The sequence below is a fragment of the Copidosoma floridanum genome, unplaced genomic scaffold (assembly GCF_036245765.1).
Source record: "Copidosoma floridanum isolate Cflo_tuat_1 unplaced genomic scaffold, Cflo_Japanese_pri ptg000025l, whole genome shotgun sequence".
Classification (NCBI taxonomy): domain Eukaryota; kingdom Metazoa; phylum Arthropoda; class Insecta; order Hymenoptera; family Encyrtidae; genus Copidosoma; species Copidosoma floridanum.
The window spans coordinates 8,259,332-8,285,683 of record NW_028321902.1 but is presented as its reverse complement, the minus strand read 5'-3'; the positions used below and the strand labels follow the sequence as shown (position 1 = coordinate 8,285,683).

The following is a 26,352-nucleotide window of genomic DNA, read 5'->3' as shown; positions in this document are numbered from 1 at the left end:
GTAAATAATTTGATTATCGACTCTCTATTGTGGGGACAAAGTAATTGGGCTTGACCAATGTGTTTTTTTTTAATTTATCATTTATCGCAAGGCGTAATGATCCTAGGAATCACCACCCACACGTACACTTACTCAAGGCACTGCGATTAATTTATTAGGTGAATATAGATTTTTTTTTTTTTTTCACCAAACTAGTGTCCAATCATATTATATCTTAATTAATTCGCAATAAAAGAACATGGGAGCGAAGGTGTTGGTCAAAGTTTTGTTTTTTTCCAATGGACTGAATGTATTCAAATTCAAACTTTCTTTCTCCCTTACTGATTCACGCGGATGGGGGTTGCATCACGGGATGATGCATATCTACGTATGTAAAAAAATAGGGACACAAAAAGCCACAATCCACGTTATTCCATTGCTTACCCCGAGAGAGAGTTAGATCCCTACTTTTTATCACGTGTAAAATGTATATGTATATATGCACACATGGTACGATACTATAACTATCGCTATATAGTAGTTGTAGATGTACAGGATCGGTATATACAATATAGAGATAAAGATAAACAAAACAGAACAGAATATATTTATAAAGAGACGCACACACGTATATAAGAAGGAAAAGCTAGCTATACCTATCTATAAGGGTGGAGGAAGGGAGCGAGTGCGGACTATCGACCTGGTGTTTGCCGCAACTATGACTATACATGTACTTGCTGTCCGTTGGCGTCGGTCAGACGAGCAGTAGAGCAGAGAGGCGAGGACACATCAGACGTCAACTACTGGCGGCAACACCGCCAACTCGTGTCCTCTCTCTCTCTCTCTCTGTATCTCGTGTAATATATTTATATATATATTAATTACATCCTCCTCGACAAGTCTACTCCACCTGTTCTCGTGGATCGTCATTACCGTTGTGACCATTATTTGTTGTTTTTCTTTCACTTTCAGCCGAAAAGTAGTGCCTCTGCGTATTTACATGGTCGGCGAGCGTAGTCGCGCGCGTGTGCCTGCGTACAACCATTGTACGACCCTCGTGTGACGTTCAAACGGAATATTATGTGCGCTGTCTTCAATAAATAAGAAGAAGAAGAAGAAGAAGAAGAACAAGTGTACATTTCGTTACTCCCTCCCTCCCTCTCTCTCTTCTACGGAGTATCGATTATAATGCATCCATCAGTAGCGATGCAACTTGTTCAGTTCTCATTTTTTCTACTCTCCGCACCCCGGCTGCCTTGATTACATCACTTGGTCGTGGTTCCACTCAAGTATACATTAACCCAAGTGATACAACCGTACGTATGGTCATACTGGGCACGCCAGGCGCTGGACTTCAACGCAACATATGAATAAGGTAGAAGGAGAAAGAGAGCACGGAAAGAAAAGAAAATCAAAGAAGTTTGCCCTTGCCAGCGGTGCGGAGAGAAAGAGACGGTAATAGGCAGCTCACCCCACCCCCTCGGGGTATATTCCTCTTCTATACCAACCGCCCTTCCCCGTATACACTACAACCCCCCCGACTCAACCCTCTCGCTAAAGCGAGCAGAGCCGGAAAAGGTTGTAGCGCTGCAGCCACGAAGCACCGATCACCGTTCTCGTCCTCGCCGTCTTCTGCCACCCTCTTGTTTCGACTTCCAAGGGACCGTCATGATCGGCTCTTTTTGGAACCTCTGCCGCGCGTGCCCCGCCATGCCTTTAGACAAGGTGAGAACACATATATACATATATATATACATTACTGCAACACGACACGAGCTTTACTATTTTCTTTTTTCTTTTTTTTTTTTTTTTCCCCTTCTTCTTTTGTCTTTTGCCCCCGAGCCCCGGGTTACTTCGTAAAATATATCATGCTTTTCCCCCATCCGTGTCTGCCTATTTATTCGTCCATTGGTGTGGGTGCCTATTGATTTTTCAATTGTACATCAAGTGTGCGCGAACACACGGCGACTGATTGCCACGGGAGCACAATAAATTGCACGCGTAGGTATATTACTTACACACAATTTTTAGATGGGTATACTTACCGTGCACCTGGTAGGATCGTTACTAAGTATATTATACTTAATAAGTATATACTTATTGCTGCAGATGTACAGGATAAGTTCGACAATAATCCCCTTTTTCCACGCGTTGTACACACACGCGCATACACACCACCTTCCTTACGATTTGGTACGAGTGTGTGATTCCCCTGCACCTTGCCTATATACTCGTCGTCGCTCTATCATTCAACGAGAGAGTTTTCGAGGTTAGGAAACCGCTACAGGGAATTCTATAAGCTTTGGGGGCTCAATGGTGCAAGATCTGCAGATATCAATGCGGACAAGTTTACCTACTCGGTAGAACCTTATCATTTTTGGACACGACCCCTACACCGGAGCGTCCATAATTATTTTCACCAGAGCAAAAAGTACAACCAGTGGACGTATGAAGACTTTTCATCCAATTTAACAAAATTTCACCAGCTCCAACATTGCATAAATCTGAGTGATTTAAATCAGTTTTTTTTTTTTTTTGCATATGATTTTTTTTAGTAGTTACTATGGGCCCGTTTAAAATCGAGAAAAAAAAAAAATTAAGACTTTTACCACTTACGTAGACCCAAAAAGAGTAGTTTTCGTATACCTTATGGAGCATGTCGCCGGGGCAGGCATCAGGCCCGTGGTACTCCTTGTACTTGTCCTGGTTGGATGGAGAAGGTATTTCCATGCCTTCGTAGTTAAAAAGATAATGTTACGCAGGTTTTTAAAAATCAGTTTTTTTGGTATTCCTTGAAAATTTCTTAGGCTTACGTAATCGGCATTAAAGAGAAAATTGTAGATATAAAAAAAAAAAAATGCATTTTTTAAATCATTTTATGGACATTCTAAAAACTATCTTCATACTTATTGTACAGTCTTATTCAAATTACAATGCCAATGGTCTAAGAGACAATAAATAAAAATAATAAAAAATAAAAAAAAAAATTGATTTTTGCTGATCGTAGTGTGAAGTTGACGTTATATTACAAAGTTTTGAATTAAAAGTTGTGGATTTTGAAAAAGTACAAATTTTTCATATTTTGATTAATTTTGCTTATATTTCGGATTTATTTGTGGTCGACGAAAGTTGTAGATCTCCTACATTACTGTTGTGCACATTTATATCCAAAATGTGATCATTATGGTTTAAGTAACAATAGTTAACAAAAATAGTTAAAAACTGATGCAAAATGGGGCTAATTAAAGTAATTTTAAAAATTTACACAAGTATGGTTGTACTATACACTTATATTTTTTTTTTTCATAAATTGAACCACTTGTTTATAGCTTAGTTTTGAATGGCTTGTAACGTAATAATCATGTGATGTAATTGTAACACTATGTTCAGAAGTACGATAGGAATGAGCATTACATATCTATACACCAACCTATTTTTAATGTAAAATATCATCAGCGATGGAGTCTAGAGTTGATCATTTTCAGTCTTTTTTTATGTCTTGTTCATTTGAGGGGGTGACCGAAACAAAAGAAGACAAGGTCGGCAGTTTCACAAGTAGGGAGGTACTTTCAGCTATCCAATAAATTGACTTTTAAGGCGATTTTGAGGCCCAAATTTGCACCGATGGCATTGAATTCACACTTGGCCATACTAACCGCATAATAATAGTAGTAGTGGTAATAATAATAATTATAACTATAAGGATAATTTACGTAAACCTTGACGAAAAAATAAGCTCCAACAAAACCTCGCTGATATATAAGTACTTATGGATTACCGATCAAGTGTACCTATATGTGAAATACTCGGACGCCTCAAATGGATTCTGCGTGCTCATCGTTCCGCAAACATTTATCTCTCCGGCATTTTCGTTGACGCAACTGGCGTAACGGTGCATCGAAAAAAATATCAATACCGTTCGATCGATGAATTCCATAAAAACTCCTTTTACACGCGTATGAAAAAAAATTTGTATTTACGTAGCGCATGACACCGTCGGACAACCATTACACATCCCGAACGCATATGGTAACAACAGCAAAGGAAGAAAAAAAAAAAAACGTATCCACGAGATGAGGCCAAAATTGATGTACTCGAGTAATGGAGCAGTGGAAAACCCACAGATACACGTACAGGCATTTAGTATATGTAGTCGTCGGGCACGAGACAGCTTTTATACACCGGCGCGTCGCGTTCCACTTCCGGCGCCGCTGGCAAGAATGAGACGAGCGAAATCCTTCGATCCATCTCGCGCGCACGAAACTTTCTGTCCGTCTGTCCCGCGCTCAATTATGCGGAAGAAGTTCGGCTCCCTAGCCTCCCTATATATATTTTTTCACCCGATAGGGTTGCCGGTGACGTTTTATTACCGGCCGCTCGTGTCCTTGTTTTGTGCGCCACGCGCGTAATTTTCGTTCTCTCGAGGAAATAAAAATAAAAACACGGGCTCGCCGATATGGTCAATTATTCATTCGAGTATACCATTTTATTTCGAGTCGTGCGGTCGGTGGGAGGGAAACACGTACATGCATTTATTTACACCCCCGGGGGGGGGGCGAATCTTTAACGAGCGAATGTGTTCAAAGGGGATTATTCGATTCCTGCACGAGTTTCCTTGAAATATTCAAACTGCGTCTGGTGTGTTGTTTTGGATGGGGAAGGGAGGAAAAAAAAAACAAAAAAAACGAGAAATGCGAAAAAAGTGTCGGGCACTTGAAGGCGTCGTTCGTTGAAAAATAAATTAATGCGTCGGAACGGGTGGGTGAATACACTATACTCCATCCTCGCGTCGCATTGGCGTAACAGCGCGGCTTTGAAATAAGCCTACAGAGGCGGTCTCGCGTGATCCGGCGCAAGACGTACGTTAATGCTACCGCTACACCTCGTATACCTACTCACCTAACAGCCTATACGTGTGCACGTATTACACATGTACAGACTCACATGTACGTATCAATACATGCAGTGCACAGGCAAAACAAAGAATATATACTTATAAACAATCTTACACTACACGCCTATAGATGTAGAGTATGCAAATGTTAGGGATACACTGCAGTTGAATATCGTATTATACCCAATGTTATGTATAATTAAAAACGATAAGTATTGTCTTAGTGGCTAGGGGAGGAATCATCGTCCCTCACAGAAATCGTCAGTATGCACGAAACCTTATGGGGCATTTTTAAAATAAATTTAAAAAAAATTATCGACACAGTCGCGATTCATATTATTATTTTTTTCGGATCTTGTAGATTTTGCATAATTAAATTGAACGAAATTTATTACTGTACACCAGCATAATAGCACGGATTCATATGATCAATTAACTCTCAATGTTTTTTTTTTTTTTTTTCATTTTTTTTTAATTGATTACATTTTTTTCAAAAGGCTCCGGTCAATCTAGCGATCTCAGTGAGAGATAATTTCATTTTTCACACGTGTTAAGGACATTTTTCATTAAAAAATTTTTTTTGGAAAAAATATTAAGACTTTATAATCACTAGGTTGTATAATAATCATACATACTTTGAATATTGAAAGTTGTACTTACAAGGTGTTGAGGATGCTCGTATAGAGTCGCTGGAATAGGTCAGAGTCGGCGAAATCTCAATAAGTATATATGCCGCGGTTGCTCTACAGAACGGAGGTGATTTAATTCCAGGCAATTTAAGATAACTGTTTTTTTTTTTTTTTTTTTTTTTTTTTTTATAAAATAACTTTATACACGTGGCGATGGCGTTCGTCGACTGAACGATGCTAGGCTCGAAGTTTAAATTCTCCTCAATTGGGCCGACATGGGCGAGCCGTTGCTTACTTTACTTACTTGGAGACAACACGTGCTGTCAAACAATGCATAATATGAGCATCGGAGCAGAAACACGTACACACAAATGTAGAAATTTCTAATTGAATAAGCTGATGGTACAAATACACATTTTTTTTTTTTTTTGTAACACATGCATTACTGGCTCAAATACAAATATATGCTCTCCAAATTTTTAAAAGTTATAAGTATACAACATTTACAAAATAGTGCATATAGGTACACTATTGAAACAGTGAAAAACAGACAATTTCACTATTTAATAGTTGTGTACTTACATCTTATTTGAACTAGTTAGTATTCACCGCGAGATAGTGGATTTTGCTGCAAAACAGAGAATGTATTTCTTATTTCTCTTACAGTTAAAGTTTCTCTATTTCCATAATTATTAGTTGGTAAACTTATTGCTGGTACCACTCAAAATAATGAGTAGATCATTTGTTGAGTTACTCATAAATGTTTAGAATTAAAATTTATATCAATTTTTCAGCATTTAATCACTGAACGTCTTGTTCACTTTAACAAACAGCGTAACTTTTACTATTTCAAGTTTAGTAAGTGGATCGCCTTGACATGGGCACTTCCTACAACACAAGGAAACTCAAAGGGAATTGATTTTACATCCTCAAATGACCGCGGGGACCCTCTTTAAGGGTATCTATTGTATCAGTAATCGATAAATATATAAACTAACAAATGATCGGGACTGTACGAAGAAATGGATGAAAAAGACTTTAAGAAAGTCAACGATGACATGTCAATGCAGAACAGAGAGGAGAAAGATCTTTAGACCCAAGTCTCGTCACTTTACCTGGCCGATGGACACACATTTCCCCCAGACTCAGTAAGACAAGGGGGAGTGGAAAGAAGGGAAAACGTTGCGGCAGCATTGCGCCACTTTGGTATAACGGTATAAATAATAATAACGTTTGCAAGCACTCATAGTACGTTACAATTTTAGCGATGCCAATATTTACACTAAAAAAATTATGACAATTGCTTTCTTGGCTACATATATTATAATGGTCATCTGAAATAACTTACCCGTCGAGGGACTTTTTTCTTTTGGCAACATAATTTTCACCATTTAATGACTAGACAGTAATTTATCTAGTGAAAGAAGTAAAAATCCCTGTATCCCTACTAAGGATACAAATGCCAATTTATATTAATTATCTAGTACTGCCGGTTTATAATAAATTTATAGTAAATTTCATTGTAAAAAAGTTCAAGTCTCTGAATCAATGGAACAGCACGAGATTACCATTCCAGCACAGTTACTTTTATCATTTTTTTTTTTTTTTCTACGAGTTTACTTTTATGATCCAATATCCTGAGAGTACTATAGTTCATTACCTTTTTACTCTAAAATAAGGTGGCCGTATGAAAAGTATGCAATGAAAATTAAGCTACGACTTTACTATTTTCATTATTTGGTTAATGACCGACTTGTACCATTTGTTTAAAAAGTTTTCCAACTTTGTTTCAAGTTTATTGTTTACCAAAAGAATCAAGTCCCGTAATTTTATCAGGAAAGGCTAACTTTGTGTTTTTATACACCGCCGCTTCTCTCCTACGATTAATTTTTCCAGGATAAAAATAACAGATGTGCCGAAGCGGAGCAAATTAGATTGGACAAACAGAGTCGAAGGCAGCGACTATCCACCCACAGCACAAATCCCATTTTCACTCTTGGTGGTCTGTAGCTTGGAAATATTTTTTATTTTCTTATTTTATTGCGGTTACTTCCGTTTCGTGTTTTTTTTTGTAGATTTCAACATGTGTATTACACATCTACCTGATACGCAATTAGCAACTTTATCGAATTTCTCACCGCACGAGTCATCGTTTAATTTTAAAAAGCGTTGAAGAGGAACGGAATAAGTAATTCTTGCGTGAAATTAGTTTGGTAATGCTGAAATGCTCATAGGTGTATACCTTGTTGTGAATTTCGTTGAGGTGATCCCAAAGAAAGAAAATACGGTGCGCTTGTGAGTTCGGAATTCATTCCGTCGTTCCATCGATACGTCCGAGGGAAAAATCGATGTACACATTGTAGCCAATGGAGCAACAACAGTATTGGATACGAGAATTTTATGTCGGGGTGTTTACGCTTTTGGCTTTGACTTATCGCTAAACTCGATCTCTCCGTAACCTCTAGGTTGCCAAAAGGCCGGTTTTCCCGATGCTACACCCACAATACATATAATATATATATGTATCGATACGTCATTATGACAAACATAAAAGTATAATATCCAATAACTTGAAAGAAAATACAAACAGGTTTACATTTAGTTGTATCTTGTATTCGCTCTGTATGATAAAAAAAAAAAAAAGTATACAAGCACGACCGCAAATAGACTTAGTTTTAATTGACCTGCGATTTTGCCGCTGTGTGTGTTCTCGGGCGCGTTGTGATGCAGAGGAATATTTCGTGGTTATAAAATCGATTCGCCCTTTACGTAGAGCGAAAAGAAAAGAAAGAAAGAAATAAATAAAGAACCTAAGCGTACAGAGGGAAACGGTGATTTTTCTCCTCGATCGAAGCATTTACGAGCGACAACGGCATTGCTTTTTTTTTTTTATCGTATCTTCTCCTTTTTTTTTTTTTTTTTTATTTATTTTCAACTTGGAGACACATGTGGGCGCAGGTCCATTAAAAATACACAGCATCTGGGTTCGGAGGATCGAATAGCTGCTGGCAGAAAGTCAACGGGGATATACATAGACAGAAAAATAAGGGGTGTAAAACTTTGCATTACGACCACCATTGCCCAGAAAGTAATGCTGTAAGACTGTATGCGTGTGTCTATTATCCGATACGAGGAGTGAGAAACTTGTCAGAGGCAGCTGCTACTGATTTACTATTGAGGCTTATAGACGTCTTCCCTCTCGTCCCGAATACCTACTTGTTACATTCCATAGATTTGCCGATAAGTGATACTCGGTAAAATTTCCCAAAATGTTTAGAGCTGCTCCGGGTGTTTCACAAAATATACGTAAATACACTTACCTCCTATATGTTTATATGGTCACATGAAACGCCCCGAACTATGTTAGGAAGCGAGAATCTATTCTATATACATAAGTATATAGTATCGTAGCACCAAAGAAACATCATGCACCAGCATAAGTGTACCTTGTGAAGAAAATATTGTCATTGGTACGAATTACACGAAAAACAAGGATTCTTTTTTTTTTTTACCATCTAAATTACCGTCTAGCCATTAAATGGTAAAAAATTATGTTGCCTAAAAGTAAAAAGTCCCTCGACGATGAATTAATAACAAATTACCCATAGCCAACACAGCAATTGTCATGATTTTTTTTGTCTGTTAGTTATCTATTTTATGACTTTTCGGTATTTTTGACATTTACACAAAAGCGAATATGCACATACATTTGTTTTGGAGAGAGGAAAATCATGGAAAGAAAAGATTATTTGAAATTGTTGAACAAAGTTTCAGTCTCACGTACATTTTCAGCTACGTATGCGAGATCCCATGCGATGGAGAATGGGAGGGGGGGGGGGCTTATGAAATAGTATCTATAACGCCTTTTCACGCGCAAATGGATTATGGAAGCCCGCCGCTAGCCTCCGATGGCTTCAACCTTTCTCATCTATCTATATACTTTTTACCAGCAGCGCCAACAGCAAAGCTCCTTTTCACGAGGCATATCTGAAACTTATATTTGTTTACGGTAGCTTTACGCCACGTATTGTGTGTTGTATCGGATGAGAATGGCTTGAAAATTAATCTTAGTACAAAAAATACAAAAATCACATACCTCAGGGCAAAAAGAGAAAACAATTCGAGCTCCGGTTTTATCGCTCAAATTGTTCAGCATCCACACCAAGGAGGCCACAACGTTGTCCAAAAAAAAAAAAAAAAAAAAAAAAAATGAGGAAATCGATACGTTCTTTCTATTTGTCGCCTTTTCGAGGCTCGTATAAATTTGCACAGAAAAGCGCTTTTCGCTGAAATGGTCCACTCCAGCCTAAAAAGTTGGGAAAAATATGAAAATTGCTCCACGCGGCGATGCAGTTGGAAATTTTTCGAGCATTAAGAGTAACTTTCGTCCTAATTTGAAAAACCCAGGGAGTCGAGGACAGAGAGCCATAAAGGAAAGGAAATAATCAATAACTATTTTTATCCCCTTTTTTTCAAAGTAGGTTGAAATATACGCGATGTAATAAAAAAAAGCCATGATCGCTTATACAACCTGTGAAATACGAATATTAAATATGTGAACGCCTCCTACATGGGCGAGAGCCTTCATTTTCTTCTCTACCCTCTTAAACTATTTGTGCGGTTTCACCGCTGATTATAAAATGACCCAGATGTGATGTACGTAGGTATGCATAAACGTGCGTGTGTTTGTGCGAGTGCTAAAAATCAATAATAGGAACTTCCGTTAAACTAATGATCAAAATGTGGAGTATATTGTTTATATGTAACGTGACCCCTTTTACCATTTGCACGGGTTATCGTTGCAAAGACATGATTATGCTTTCACGTTTTTAAATTATGCTTTCTTAGAGATACGGTGCCCATTTCCACCGTAAAACAAATGAATAACTCTGGATGATACATCTCTATGGTCTCGTTACTCACTAAAAAATGTAGTCCAGCTCTGTACTGCTGAGAAATTTTCTTACAAAGTTGCACGAACTCTGTCACATTCATTTGAATGTACATGACAAAACTAATTGTAAATATCACAAAAGAGATTTAAAAATATATGCACGAGCCTTAGAGTAGTAAAAATAACATTTGGTGGAAAAAAGCCAAAGGTAGCATTTCTTCGAAAAGTATTTTTCAACTGTGCAGCTGTGGCTTCATAATTATTCTCATACATTGCACGGTGGTTGTATTGCGTGATGACTCATAATTAATAAAAAAAAAAATTAAAAAAAAACAATATAGTATATATCAGTAAAACTATAGAGTGCCAAGGTCTAGGAATTCAAGGGAACTTATGCAGTTGCAAATATATATATATAGAAAAACACACACACACGCATACGAATAAATGAGGTACAATTAAAATTTACGCTATAATTTCAACTGTTCCAGCTCCATTCCGAATACAGGAGCACGTACACATGGCACGAGTATACCAGCGGACAGGAGCACACTGTCGTCAGACGGGCACCACAGGCGCCGTCGAGTAAGTCAGTCACCACACCCTTCCCTTCCTTTACTTACTCTCACCCTCACTTTTGTACACCATCCATTTAAAATATCTTGAAAAAAAAAGTTCCACGATTCAGTATTTTTTTTTTTTTTTTACTAAAAAATAATATTGTCATCGTACGTCGATTAAGTAAATATTTTCTAGTTACATTTTTCTCTCTTGTTATTGTATCAGTAGTTCTACTTTATTATACGTATAACTTACATTTTTTCATATTAACAAGAAGAGGATATTTTATTTTTTCATTTGTCCATTAACATAGTTTATTAGTTACTCGCGTAAATATAGTTTTATTTTATCAAAAGTATATATAGTTTCAATGCAGGGATGGTAAATTATATATGGCAGGTATGGAATTTTATTTATAAAATTATACTGGCCCAAAAAGTACAATTATAAAATATCAAAGCTTATTTTGTATCAAAATATGTTCTTTAAGATAAGAAATCGATATAAAATATTGAAATTCCGATATTTATCAAAGTTTGCATTTTTTTTGCTCAAAACTCTTATCTCCTTAAATTTCGCTTCATCAGAACAGGTTGTTCGTTTTTTTTCAAAAAAATTTAAAAAATATAATTTTGAAAATTTTTTTATTTCTCCGTAGAAATCAATAAGTTGTTGGGAAAAAGATCCCACGCATGTTTGCGAGTAAATTAATCATCGGACGGTGATATTGGAATTTTTCGGTTCTTATCAGCGTCTCAAAAACATTATTTATTTAATTAAATGGTATAAAAATAATTTTTTTGTCCAATCGCTGACTTGTCTGGGCGAATCATAAGATTTCATACCTGCAATATCGAGAAATCACCATCCCTGGTCGAAAGCACAGCCAATCTTTAAGCGATGACGCGGTTTAACATATGGTGGAACCTTTTGAAGAAATTATACTCACATCGTTACATCATTTTTAGATATTCTAATGTTTAAGATATATTATTCTGGAACTGAATTTAGTGCTCCCTTTATTTATTCATGAACACACGATATTATCGGTTAAATGTTGTTTTTGGTGTCTCTCCCTCACGCTCTATATATCATAAGTATTACACGATCACGCGAACTCACACACAGACACTCTCTCACTCTCTCTCTCTCTGTCCATTTTATTTCTCTTACATTCAAGTATGATGCAATATACACATTATTTGTATCTCTTCTTTTGTCATGTGACTTTTTACCACCCTATCTTTTAATTCAATGTTTTTGGATAAATTGAAACAAAACTAACACTCACTGAGCCAAGAACAGCTAGATAGTTGTTATAAATTAACAGACACTCTAGCTTGTTATTTTATTAATTAATTTAATGTAACGATAAATGCATATTACCTATTGACCATATGACTAGAACTAAAATTAATACTCAGTCGAAGCTAATAAATATTTTTCATTTATTTCACTTCCCCAACCCACTTAATTTTCTTTTTAATATTTTTTTCAATTTCACGTGATAAAAATTTTGCTAACTTTGTTTGGCTCACTGATTCCTAATATAAGATATTGGAATGAATAGGCGAGGCTAAAAAGATGCACTTTTTAGGTTTTACAACACCCACACAGACACACACACATAATCACGTAAAGTTTACTAAAATGTACGTCGCTAGTAATTATCAGTAGCATATGCTACCTCATGCCAATATAGTGTAAAACATATATTTTTTCGAGCCCATAACTTAAAGTATTATTTATGCAAAATTAAGAGAGAACGAAAAAAAAAAAAAAAAAAGAGGCTGCAGCTCTGCGAAAACCGATTTTTCTTTCCAGCGATTGATACGAGCGCTAAGCTGCAGTCGGCCAAATCCATCGAGGATGATAATAGCGAAGGTAAGAGATGAAGGGAATCCAAATGCTGCCAAACTCCCTTATCCCTTTTGTTTACGTTACTCCTTTTTTCTGTGTCTCTGCGACAATTTATGGATCCGATACTTCTTTTCTTCTCTTTTTACCTTTGATAAACTGTTTTTTTATTTTTATTTTATTTTATTGATGTTTTCTTCCTTTTATGTGAAGATATGTCGATCAGGAGACCAAAAGTCGCTCGTGGTATTCAAAAAACGGATTCCATTGGAATTACTGTTGTTTCTTTGACGGATGCCGTTAAATCATTTTTTTTTTTTTTTTTCATACAGTTTAAATGCTTTAAGAAGAAGATGCTTAAATACTTGACTCTACAGATTAATCATTCACATATGAAACATTTAAACGTCCGATTTACATCAATGACTATATACGTTTTGTTATGTTGTTGTTACATTTTTTCCCTTAATGCTCATTTTTATATTACTGATCGACGGTCGTTTTTCCTCAAACTTAATACCTTTTAGGCCAAATATTTACCAAAATTGTAAATTTAGTGCTGCCTTGAACGCTCAGAAACAAAGGACTACACAAGTTCTCAGTAAAATTTATTCTGATCAACGAGAACGAAATTCATTGAAAAAAATAGCTATGTTGTTTAGTACATAAAGTATAGTCAGTATAAGATGACAACTTTTTTGAAAAGGAGTCGTATATTACATACACATCACCGTATTTTCAGATATGCTTGTGATATGTTACACCTATGCTTATAAGTACTTTCAATCATCTGCAAGTTTTTTTTTTTTTTTTTTTTTTTTTTTTTTTCATTTCATCATCCACATCACACTATCACTGTATTTGATCCCGCTTTTATGCTTTTATTGATTTCATTTTTCTATTTTAATTTGACAAGTAGTTCGCGAAACACAAAAAATGTTGCACGGCTTATCAATCTGTATCAATTTTTTTTTTTTTTTTTAATATTTTCACAAGAAATTTTTTGCCTGCAAGTAGTATGACATACTTCCTAACGAATTCCTTACGCATCAAGGAAATCTTACATATTACACTCGTTATCCACTCGTAAAAAGGTGTTTGAACTTGAAACGTGATTAACATATCAAGTTAAAATTCTTCATGAAAACAGTAATAAAAAAAATATGTACAATTTAATTTAAAGGCTGCATGCGAATGGTTTTAATTTAAAAAAAGAAAAAGCTTGGTTAAATAAAAATTTGGATAAATTTCGTGTGGGCACTTGAGTGTCAGGTGTAAACGACTAATCGAAGTGCGAGAGGCACCTGTGCCAGAGAAATTATGAGTGTAAAAAGTTATTTATGTTCTGTGATATTCGCTGCGGGTCGGTGGTTGTGATTTTAAGTTTTAATAAATCGGCGGTGATGGACACAGAGAAATTTAAATAATCGGTGACTGCTGCAGCTGATACGTAAAAATAAAAGCTTTGGCCCACAGAAAGTAAGTGACAACGAGCACGAAGCGAATAAGTACAAATCTGAAAGAAATCATGCCGCGGAGAGCAAATCGTGTTAAATTGTCCCCTCTGGCGACTCTGAATTAAACGAAGCAACACTAGAACAACAGAAATGGCGTGCCGAGCGAGGCTCTCTCCTACAGCCTTTACCTGAGGTGTCATATACGCGGGTGAGCGTTCGACGGTACCTCGCCGTTACATCCCGCGTTTTGTATATTACAATCAACGTAAATAGCTTAGCCGAGCGTTTCAAGATGTACCTATACATTAACACTGTACCCATGATTTGCCAGTTCGATTGTCAAAGTTGAGAGACTCGTCAAGCTATTCAACACAACGAATCTGCATCACGAAGCGCTTCAATTTCGGTGCACCGATTACGATCACATGCATGATGTCCATCGTTTAATTTATTTACCCATCACGCATTATACGATTTACACACATATATATGGTTATGCCACGTTCTTCAATTACTTTTGTTACTATGTGAACATGTTCGAAACGCCAAGGATTAACAAAGACGTTCTTTCTACACCATCGATCGACAGTACTTTATTAAAAGTGTACCATCGAATTTTGATGTGTATATTGTTATTATGATCATGTGATAAATAATACGTTATATGATACGAGTTGCAAGCGAGCAAGAGCGTTTTTGCGAAAAGTCAAAAATAACCAATGCTTATAGAATTCGACACTGCTGATATATATATATTATATGCGTGATGGCCACACACGTGTTGTATGTATTATCATTACCAAACAGCTTTATTCGGCAGAGATTTTAAAGGAGACGAGCGAAGGGCCGCAGGAAAAAGAGGAAAAGCCGCGACAAATGGCTCGAGTTGAAAGTGAGCTCTGTGATATTTTCAGGGACGAGTCTGGAGCCGCCGTTGCCGAGGCGGAAGAAGAACCCGGAACTTGCCTACAGGACGCACGAGTTTATCAACGCGGCGGCGACGGATGGCGGTGGTGGTGGTGACGGAGGCGGGGGCGGCGGGATCGATGCCCCCGACTCCAACGTCGTAGCTGACAAAGTCAGAGTAAGTTTTTCCCCCCTCTCCGCTCTACTTTTTTTTTTTTTTTTTTTTTTTTTTTTAGAGCTTTTATATCGAGTATACATCATCATAATATACGAAATGAAAGTGCTGTAAGTGTACAGCCCGAGGACGTGAATTATTTTTAGAGCTCTAAACGCGGTGAATGTATATATATATATATATTCGCGCAAATCGTTTTGGCACGAATTTCAAAGTCCTCGATCATATACATAAGTATAAGTGGGCACGTCATTGTAATATTTGTCATTGGTGTGTGGTGGCATTTTTTATTTTTTTTTATTTTTTGGCTGCCAGTATCATTTTTTCTCATTGGCCAGTAACTACTTTAATAGTGCAGTTTTTTTTTTCGCGGTTGTGCATCAAGTAACACGATAAATATGATGTTTTATCTTTCGTGAATATATTTATACGTAGATTAAAAAAAAATAGGTACATCATGTGTCGCGTTTGTTGATACATATACACCATGTTGTACTTTGTTGGACAACAGGAGGTGACAAGGGTTTTGCCGGCGTCGCAGCTGAGCAAGGCGATCTCGCGCATAAGCACCGAGTACCGGTTGCAGTTTGCGTGGCCGCGCCGACAACAACAGGCACAATTGACGAACGGCGACGTGGTCGGGGCCCCACCCAAAGACGACTCGGGGACGGCGGATCAACAGCCGAGAAAGAGCCTGAGCATGGGCGCCCTCAGGCAGGGCTCGATCATTATCGGGGGGACGGTGGCGCCAGCGCCCGTGCACAAGAAGAGACAACCGGCCGGCCCAGATCACAGACGAGCACACCAGGGGTTTGTCTTATGTTTATTTATGCGCACCTAAATTTCAATCGTTTGTCCAATTTATAATGGAGGAAGCATGAATAACATTGTTATCGGTGTCAAATAAAAAAAAAATAAATAAATAAACCGATAATGCTAATATATATACGTTTGCGTTGTGTAGGCGTGACGCCACCCAAGCCTCGGAGTTGGAGCCGCTGGTCATGACCGAGGGAGCACTGCCGGAGGCCGACGAGCACGACGAGCCCGACGCAACAGCAGCGCCAGCGACAACCGCGATCGGTAACAGCACTACCGATCAGAGCCTCAAGAAGCCCGTGATCGGCCGAGCGGTGAGGATAACCGAGCAGCTGCTGCCCATGCAGGAGAACAGGTACAGAAAAACGAGGCAGGAGAAGCCCATGACCGCGCCCGAGGTGCTGGAAATCAGGCGCGAGCTCAAACGCCTGGCCGACGAGTACAAGGTGCGCGACAACTCATTCAATTACTTAACCCTTCATGCACCTTTCAACGGCAATTACGTCCATTTTCAGGGTGTTTAGTATCATTACTTACGTGTCATATTTCAATAAGGTATTATGACAATAAAGGGGGAAGTTCTTGCGTTTTACAGGTCATTTATAAGATTCTAATATGTAGGTATACTCTGTTAAGTATACTTTTTATCAACAAAAATCCGAATATATCAATAATTGGATATTGATGTTGAATTTCAAAAACAATTTTTTTTTTTTTTTTTTTTTTGCTGTCTATTGATATTTCTTGTTGAAGAAATACGTAAATAATTAGTTCAAATTCACCCATAAAGTGTTGATTGTTTCGGCATTTCGGGAGCATTTACTAATTGAGTAGGAGTTACTTGAAACGCGATAAATATCTTTTCATCCCTTGCAAAGAAATTTATTTTTCATAAAACTATGTATATATTATACATGCATATGTAAAAAATTAAAAATGCTTTGAGAAAGCAAAATAATATCCAAAGTACCTCTACATGGCCAAACATTTAATGCTATGAATTTACAATTAGGTACGACTTGTGCATTTCACAGCTGTTTGAAATACGTGTATTTATATAATTATTCGGTCGAAGATAATGATTTCACGATTATCGTAGCACCGCGACTGGGGCGGCGGAATAGCCGGCGACGAGGACGAGGCGACACTGTGGAAGCGCGTCTCGACGAACCACGCGCTCAACGCCCTGTCGCTCGCCCGCTCGGCCACCAAGGAGGAAAAGGAGAAGGAGAACACGAGAAAGGTGGCCCCAATCACGCTGACGACGGCACAGGTACAACAGCCACCAGCCGGCAGGCCGTCCTCCGTACAAGCTCGCCCCATCCACCAGACCGCCGCGCTACTCGACGACCTCAAGCCCGTACGTTTCTTCCACTGCTACATATACCTTATTGTCACCACTGCCGTTATTGTTGAAAATATTGCGCTTCCATTGATCTCTCTCCCTTTTGTTTTTCTCCAAGGACAACGACAGAGCACTCGCTCGGGCGCGTAAGGACTTTCTCATACGCCACCATCTCGATCGTACTACGGGTGCTGGTATGTGTGTCTTTATGGTGTTTGGCATACTTGATTAAGGAAAAAAACAAACAAAATACAATTCCATGAGCAAATGAACAACAGGTGACGGTGCGCTGCTACCCTCTCCGACGAGGGAGAAGCTGGAGCCCGTCGCACCACGGCGTCGTGACGAGTCGGTCGAGGCCCAGCCGCGCTCAAAGTCTAGTCCAAAGAACAGCCCGCGCAGCGCGCGCTCTCAGAGCGTCGGGCCGAGTGTGGTCGAGCGCCGTTCGCCCAAGCGACGACCGGCGTCTGTCGTCAAGGATGCCAAGGTTCATTTACAAAACCACCGTTTTAGAATTGCTCGTCTATTTTTTTTTTTTTTTTTTTTTTTTCATTTAAAATTTTGATATTTACTACTGACTCAAGTAAAAATTAATTAATAAAAAGCTAACAGGCATATTTTTTTTTTTTTTTTTTTTTTTTTTTTTGCTTTTCGACAGGATAAGGAAAAGGAGGGCCGAGATAAGAGTTCGGAAAGGCATCCCCGATCGAGTGAGTAATGACCGGCAGGTTTTTCACTGCTGCTTTTGTTTTATATATTTTTTATTTTTTTATTTTTTCTTTAAAAAACTATTATCTAACAAGTAACCGTATAAAAGCCGATAACATCATACCATACATACCTACTTATATACATTCGACATGACAGCGATCGAATGCCGCAAGTGATATTTTTTATACACATACGTATTTGTGTATGTGTGTCTTTATATATTTATATACTGCATACATTTTTATTTCCGTTACTTTGCATCTTCGTGCATAAGCTTAATTTATTTTTTTGGACATTTATATATATTTTTATAAGTTACACGTGATGTAATGTTACATGCGTTACCATAGAATTACTTGGATTGCTTAATGTCCATTTTTTTTTTTTTTTTTTTTTTTTATGTATTGCCAAAGACTAAATCCAACTTATAACATTTGAGAGTACAAGTGTAAATTATATTACTATACGCAGATTCTTATTGCATTTAACCTTTACAAAAATAATAATAATAATGATAAATAATGAATTCAGGAGATGACCATTAAACTAATTGTACTCTCGCTTAGCTTAAATAAAGACTGATTATAAAGTGACGTGCATGAGGGAGACCCCTATAGTTTTTTTTTTTTTCTATATTATTTGTAACATAATTACTTTAGACTCTACTTTGCTCTCCCTGTCGCTCTGTATTCTTAATTTTGCCCATCATACCCTGTAAGTATATATTACGTATTATTTGTGACTTTTCAGTAGACTCTTTGAGCATCAGCATTATAGAACAAAAGAATGAGCATATTGCATACTCTGTCCCAAGTATATATATACCTATATGCTCTTCATGATTGCTACTTATGGCGTTCTTTACGGTGAGTTTTACGGGATGCTGGAATCTATGGTTCGTAACGTCACCCGCGTTAGATTAAATAAGAGTGAGGTGAGATGAAGAAGTACTTCCTTGCGATGTACAACAACGCAGGACGATTCGAGCATCCCGATAAAATACACCTCTATTTTATTCCTCGTATTTTTATATCATGTAGCGTTTATTGCATAATACTTTATACATATGCCACAAGCTTTTTACGCGCCTTCCTACGTACTTGATACATGATTTTTTTTTTTTTTTTTTTCCATTATTATTTTTATCATTACGATTATTATTACCTCTGCTATCATCGAAACACATGATCCCGCAAACAAAAATTATACGTCATCATCATGAAGATATGAGAAAACAAAAAAATTGTCGGTCCACAATGAAGAAAATTCGTAGGAAAAACGAGATCCACTGCAGTATTAGGAAGTGATAAAACGTCGACAACGACTCGAGTTATCCGCATCAGGACGAGCAGACCACCGCAGTCGGTTACCCTTAAACGTATGTCCCTCACGTAATCTGCAATCTGTGCTTTTGTCTACCATAGCAAATAAAATTCTTCACTTGTTATATACATTTGCAAAAACATGTATAAAAAAATAATGCGTCAACGGCACCTTTTTTCACTGCTACTCAGTGTTGCTAATAACAAGTGGATTTTTACACCAAATTTTGAGACAGAAACAATGCTTCGACCCAAAAGAAAATATTTTTGCACCAAACAAATTTTGCACGTTTTTTGTCTGGCGTTACCTGGTTCAGATTTCGATCATATACACTTACAACTTTTACATTCATCTTTTCCTGATACTTGATTTAATGGCACAAGTGTAAATTTTAATCCCTACTTCGAAAATTGAGTAAAATAGCTTATTCAAGATTGTCAACGTGGAATCACTTTATAAATAAATTAATGAATAAAGTCGTGAACGAGGGCGAATTAAATAATAAAGAAAATAACTTTTCTGATGTATTTTACTTCGGTTTCAAAATAATTTTTTCGAAAGGTTTTAAGTTTTAATGTTAGAAAAAATATGTTAAGAGAGTGAAAGAAATTCATAATGTATGCGATTTGAGAAATTTTCAAATTTGTAAAACGAAAAATCTTAGTAGGCTGTTTGATAGATTTAAACCTAAAGAACAAAAAAAAATTCAATCTGAAAAGTGCCAAAAAATTTTATGCATAATATTGTATGCAAGATTAACAATTTGTGTAGCCGTAGTCACCTCGTATATTTTTGACACATTTCTCCATCTTAAAAGATCCACATGATTCTCAGTTTTATATGCAACCAACATGACTTAACTTCAGAGGTAAAACGTAGAGTTATTTATCATACGTAGTATCTTTTTTTAATGTTGCACTTTTGTATTTTTTCTTGTTGATTATTTACTATTTTGAAAAACTTGAGATTGCGTATTTTTCCGTAGCTTGATATACTTAAAAAACATTGAATTTAATTAGTTTGTAAATCTTTGAAAGTAAAGTTTGTTTTGCCCCTTCGATAGGTTTATTTTAAATTGAAATATCCAAATAATAAATAAATTGTAATTGTATGCTGTGTTAACGTTGACGTAATGGAAATACTTACTGTGGTATTTCACAAAAAAATCAATTTAAGAATAAAAAAATTGAAAACTTTATCAGAGGCACACAGTCAATTAAAAATTTTTTATTTTTCACATGTCCACCAACAAGTACGAAAAATTTGTACCCATGCATCGATTAAGAAACGTGCCAAAAATGATTTTTATCGCATAGGCGGGTTAAAATAAGGATTATTCTGTGAAATAATTAATGTGCATTACTTTGAGAGCAAGGAGCAAAAAAAAACGTAGTAGATCTTTTTTATTATTAAACTCTGAATTGCTGATCGTCGACAACAAGTAAAGACTTTAGAGATCGATGCAAATCACTGTGCAGTAAGAGAAAATCACGCATTATATTTTGAAACAGTGCACAAGAGGAATAAAAATAAAATAGATGAAAAAAAGAAGAGGAATTGAATAAAAAGATTTAGAAAAAAAAAAAAAAAAAAAAAAAAAAAAAAAAAAAAACAATACTTGAAAGGATGCAATGAAAGATAGAGTAAAAGAACGAGTGATCGATGGATCAAGGGGGAAACAAAGCGCCTGTCAGCAATCGAGGTTTTTGCATACTGGTCCTGCGTTTTTTCACGCGGCGGCGCGCGTTTGTTGTGTGTTCTAGCCTTCCCCGCAACCAATGCTCATCCTCCCTCGCAACATCATCATCATCAGCGTCCAGCTCATCATCATCATCATCATCAAATAAGCAAGCAGCAACGGCCAAAAAGCAGTAGTAATAGTAGTAGCAGTAGTAACGCATTGTCTATAAATCGCGGCGCGACGGACACGACTGCCAGCACCACCACCACTGCGGCTACGAGTAAGCCGCAGTTAACTGCACAGCCGTCATCCGCACGTTCAAACAAGCAGCATCACCAGCAGCAGCAAGCTACAGCCGCAGTTAGGCCGGGCACCCTCGGGGTCGGCCACCACGGCTCAAAGCAGCCCGGCTCCGATCGGGGCACTAACAGTAGTACTTTTAGTAGAACACCGGCCACCAATTCGTCGGCCAATCGTCGAGCGAACTCACTCGCGCCCAAGCCCCTAGAGCATAGTCACGCAGGCCAAGCTAGTAAGTAGCATGCATATCCGCTCTCATCCCCATCATACACCATCAACCCTCCCTCCCTCCTCATCATCATCATCATCTCTGGCTCCACTCATCTTTTGCGCTTCGGCTCTTTCTCTCTCGCTGAGTTTTTCTTCATTTCCGCTTCTCTGTGCCTTTTTTTTCTGCTCCAACCCTTACCTCTTACACTCGATAGTTTGAACGAAGCTTTTACGCTAATGATGTATTACCTATGTGTGTACTTTTTTACCAATTGCACCTACTTACGCTAATTTTTCTCAATCTTCGGCACTTTGTTAATATTATACGTGTTCATACGTAGGTATACGCTACAATAATATTATATTGCTCATGCCCTTATTTTTTGGATGTACATACCGTGTACGTAATACACAAATACCTATACATTTAAATTATGTGTAAACATAAATCGTGAGAAATGCTGTCGATTGTAAGCTCAAAGGAGGAAAAAGCTTTGGCTTTTGTATGCGGCTTTAGCTTACTGCCGAGATTGTCCCACTGAAATTAATATCAAGCGTAAGATGGGGGGTACTTTTTACTTTTGCTGGTCACATGGTCAGATTAAAACGAGCTAATAGTGCACTATATAATGAAAATCAACAAAAAATAAAATATAAAAGCACGTGTTAGTTTTAGTGGACGAATCTCTCAGACAGATTTTAAACAAGAAGAAACTTGTCACCTTTTGATTTTCCTTCAAAAATAAACATGCATGCAAACACACGACGACAACAACAACAGAAACAACAGCCAAATCATAGGATCGATAAATACGTACATTATACCATGAACAACATCGACATTAAACACAATATTATAAATAAAAAAAAGTATAAATTATGTCCTGTCACCAGTTTTATCTGTATACGTGCGTGCGTGGGTTAGCGTAGCCTATGTGTGTCTTTGTCTTCATGTCGTACAAAGCCTTTTGTCTTAATGTTAAATGTATAACAACATAAAAACAAGTTAATACGTGTGTGTGTGCGTGCGTGTCTTAATGTGGTCAAGTTCGTGAGGCTCTTAAACTCTTTACATGCTCGACACCTTCCCTATAAATATACCTATGTACTCCTACATGGGAAATTATAGGCTACGTATCGATATTTTTGAAAATAGTAGTAACAAAAATAACTAAGGGAAAAATAACTGTGCTGGAATGGTAACCTCGTGCTATTCCATTGGTTAAGGGACTTGAATGGTAAACATTAAAAGTCCCTCGACGGTGACGAAGTACGAATGTTTGCAGCACAGCAATAGTCTCTTGAGTTGTTGAAACAAGGAAAAAAAGTGATAAGATAAGAAAAGAAAGAAAAGCCTCGCGAACAACCGAAAGCGACTTGGGCGCACCTCGCGAGTAAGCTTTGGCCGCTCGTTTCAGTGACGGCCGAGCCGCAGGTAAACGGACAGCATCCGGCCCCGCAGCAGGAAGAGGAAGAGGCGTCGCTCCTGACGGTCGTCCACCCTCAGCAGCACAGAGACGGCTGGATAGACGACGAGCCGGTGGTGAAAAGCCCGCCGGAGCCGACGCGCGTCAAGTCGCCCGAGCAAATGATCATGCGCTCGCCCGAACCGGTCAACTGGACCGTACCCCTCGACACCGGCAAAACCTTCACTGTCACCCAAAACGTACGGGAGGGTACGTACATGCTTGACCAATACTTGTATATATTTTTCCCTCCTCCCATACAATTGCAGCAGACATAATATACCTTTACAAGTATGTTCTTACAGCGCATTTATCCTTAAAGTGGGCACCATAAAAAATTAAAAAATACTCAACTTTGATCGATCCATACTTGATACGTACATGTTATAATAATAATAATTGGACCAAGAACCGGTTATCGATTTGCAAAAATGATAATTATGCAATGATGTTTCTTTTAGAATACGGATCTTGTAAATTTTGATGAATGGTGGCTAGCTGCAAGGGGGTCATAGCAAAACCTTTGCCATCGATAGGCAATGTTGGTTATCGGTACACCTGTACTTGTACTGATATTCGAAATTTTGCTTGTCGTACAGGCGAGCTACCGACACGAGCGCACAGCGAGGCAAGGAACTGGATAGGGCCAGGAGCGGCCATGGCGTGCCAGTCCGCGCCCCCGGAACTAGACGGCCGTCAAAAAGCAGCAGAGTACAACAACCAGCAGCAGCCACCGGAGAGGAAGAACGGGGAGTTGGGGAGCTTCGCCGGGACGAACGGGCACAAGGGGGACTTTCCGGCGGAGAAGGACGGCTCGTTGACAGCGACCAGCAAGGATGAGGTTGGCCCTTTCACACTTGCCGCATTTCTTTAGGCGTTTGACGCTTGCCAGCCAAACAGTGAGATGAAACATATTTTCCAAGGATAAACAATTTCCAGTCGGCTCGGGGGAACCAGCGTTACCAGGACGAGTTCGATTCGAGGGCTAAGAAGGGCCCGGTCGACACGACGGCCGATCAGCCGCAGCTCGCGGCCGACCCGCTAGAGATGGCGCGCAACCGCTTCGGCAAGTTCTGGGGCTCATCTGAGCAATAAAAAGGGGATGAAACAAAAAAAGAGTCAAGCAAGCCAGCCATCACCACCGCCACCTACCCAACCAATCAACAACAACCATTCCTCTCTCTCTCTCTCTTTTCCTTTTTTTTTCTTTCTTCTCATCCTATCAACAAACAATACTTTATCTCTACCATCCCTCTCCGTCACTTTTTTGCTTTACGTACGTTCAAGGATTATTGCATGCTCGATGTTGGCAAATAATTATTATATCAAGTACAATTTTTCTCTCTCGTTGCCGAGTAATAAATCACCACTACCAAAGTAATAAGAAAAAAAAAAAAAAAAAAAAAACAACAACAACAATAATAATAACAATATCGATATCGATACTGATGATTTAAAAAAACAAAGTAATAAAAAATGATACAAAAAAAGTTAGTATTAACCACGAGCACGCTCCATCCAGATATTTACACGTCCAATAAGCTATATACGAAAAATTTAACTTGAGCAAAAATAAAAGCTGAAATCAGCGGAGTAGAATTTTTATCTATACCTAAATAATTAATATTTCGATAAATAAAAATAAACCTGTATATGATAACAACAACAACAACAACAACAAATATCCTAAACACACAAGCGTCAAATAATTATTATTTTTATTATGATTTTAGTTAGGTTACTTGTTATTGCTTTTTAGCAATTATATATGTATATGAATCCGCGACATGAGAGTGGAAAATCACACACATGATGATGGTGTGTTATAATGAACGAAAATATGTGTATTCCGTATACTCGCACGAAAATCACCGATTTATTCATTATGCGTTACGTGAAGAATGAAATGACATTTCTCTGTATGTAAGAATAAAAATTCAAGTTAAAATTGACTTTTGAGCTAAGCATTAAAAAAAATTATAAAAAAGAATTTTAAGCAGCTTTGACCGCTCTTAGTCTCTTCTTTGCCATTCCGAATGTTAATTTTTGTAATATATTTTTGCGTACCTACATGCAGGCGAAGAAAATACTTGGTGTTTTTGATGAAAAAAAGTTTTCGTAGGAGTTGTTAAAAAAAAAAAAAAAGAAAAAAAAAAGAAAGAAAGATCGGCAGCTTTAGAAAAACTTACTTTTTTTACATCATACATTAAAGTCACGTTACCTTTAAAAATTATTAAATATTTGTCTATCAATTCAAAATTCATTGAAATTTGATCAGATAAATGAAAATAGTCTGTGCTGTTTTCAGGAAATGCGAATTGCTCGCTCTTACACCCATTGTAGTTCGACTAAATTTTACATAAACACAGACTCACTGAAACAACGATGATTGTCCCTTAATTGTCTATTAAACATTTGTACTTGTGAATTACGAAACTCACATTAGTTTTTATTGCGAATATGTTAGTTGCTACGTGAGCCTACACTGCCTACTTTTAAACAGAAGATTGGGGACATATTAATCACGAGTTTGTTCATTGTTTTTTGATTGACGCACGAAACTTAGCTTTTCCATGCCATGTGAAATTGTTAAAACTTTACGTCTTTAAAGTATGAAATAATATTATTTATACATACGTACCTAATAGCTGTTTTGATGTAAAGCTGTTAATTACAATAGTTTGTTACTTTTTTACGTAGACGCGGGATTGTCTTCCATTTTCAACTTTGACGATTCATCAACAAGTATACTGTATTCAAGCTATGAACATTAGAAGCATGATTTTTCAATAACCATAGGACAAGGTTCACCACATAAAATGACTGAGTAATTGCAAACCGTTAGAATAGTAAAAAAAAAAAAAAAAAAAAAAAAAAAGGTAACTTTTTTTACGCGGTAAAAAGAGATTAAGAGCGCGTTACCATTCAGAGCCAGTAGTAAAGGCCAAAAATATTTACTAGCGTACGAAGGCCCAAACTGTTTAAATAAAAAGAAAAATGGAAAAAAATAAATCAATTAATAAAAAAAACCTCAATATACTTAAAGTTTAAGTAAATAAATTTCCACGTAAAATACTTTGCGAGCGTAACAAATACCGCTTAAAAAAACATTTGTAGAAAAAGATAAAAAACACATAAGATAATT

At 37.4% G+C, this 26,352-nt stretch overlaps 1 protein-coding gene across 1 annotated transcript; it reads left to right on the top strand.

Annotated features, from left to right (window-relative positions):
• Positions 1-1,517: 1,517 nt before the first annotated feature.
• LOC106643171 (uncharacterized) lies at positions 1,518-24,617 on the top strand. Its single transcript, XM_089595286.1, has 14 exons — positions 1,518-1,704; positions 10,888-10,981; positions 12,782-12,841; positions 15,186-15,355; positions 15,864-16,162; positions 16,317-16,617; positions 17,271-17,531; positions 17,635-17,710; positions 17,795-18,003; positions 18,175-18,226; positions 21,314-21,601; positions 23,160-23,417; positions 23,807-24,048; positions 24,147-24,617. Exons 1-14 carry the CDS (start codon positions 1,648-1,650, stop codon positions 24,300-24,302), a joined length of 2,523 nt encoding a protein of 840 aa, XP_089451412.1. The 5' UTR covers positions 1,518-1,647; the 3' UTR covers positions 24,303-24,617.
• Positions 24,618-26,352: the final 1,735 nt, after the last annotated feature.

What these genes read in the sequence shown, in the direction of transcription:
- LOC106643171 (XM_089595286.1), top strand. Translation starts at nt 1,648, where the DNA reads ATGATCGGCTCTTTTTGGAACCTCTGCCGCGCGTGCCCCGCCATGCCT. An exon ending in CACCCAAAACGTACGGGAGG is followed by an intron (nt 23,418 to 23,806) that starts GTACGTACATGC and finishes CTTGTCGTACAG; the next exon opens with GCGAGCTACCGACACGAGCG. An exon ending in CAGCGACCAGCAAGGATGAG is followed by an intron (nt 24,049 to 24,146) that starts GTTGGCCCTTTC and finishes AACAATTTCCAG; the next exon opens with TCGGCTCGGGGGAACCAGCG.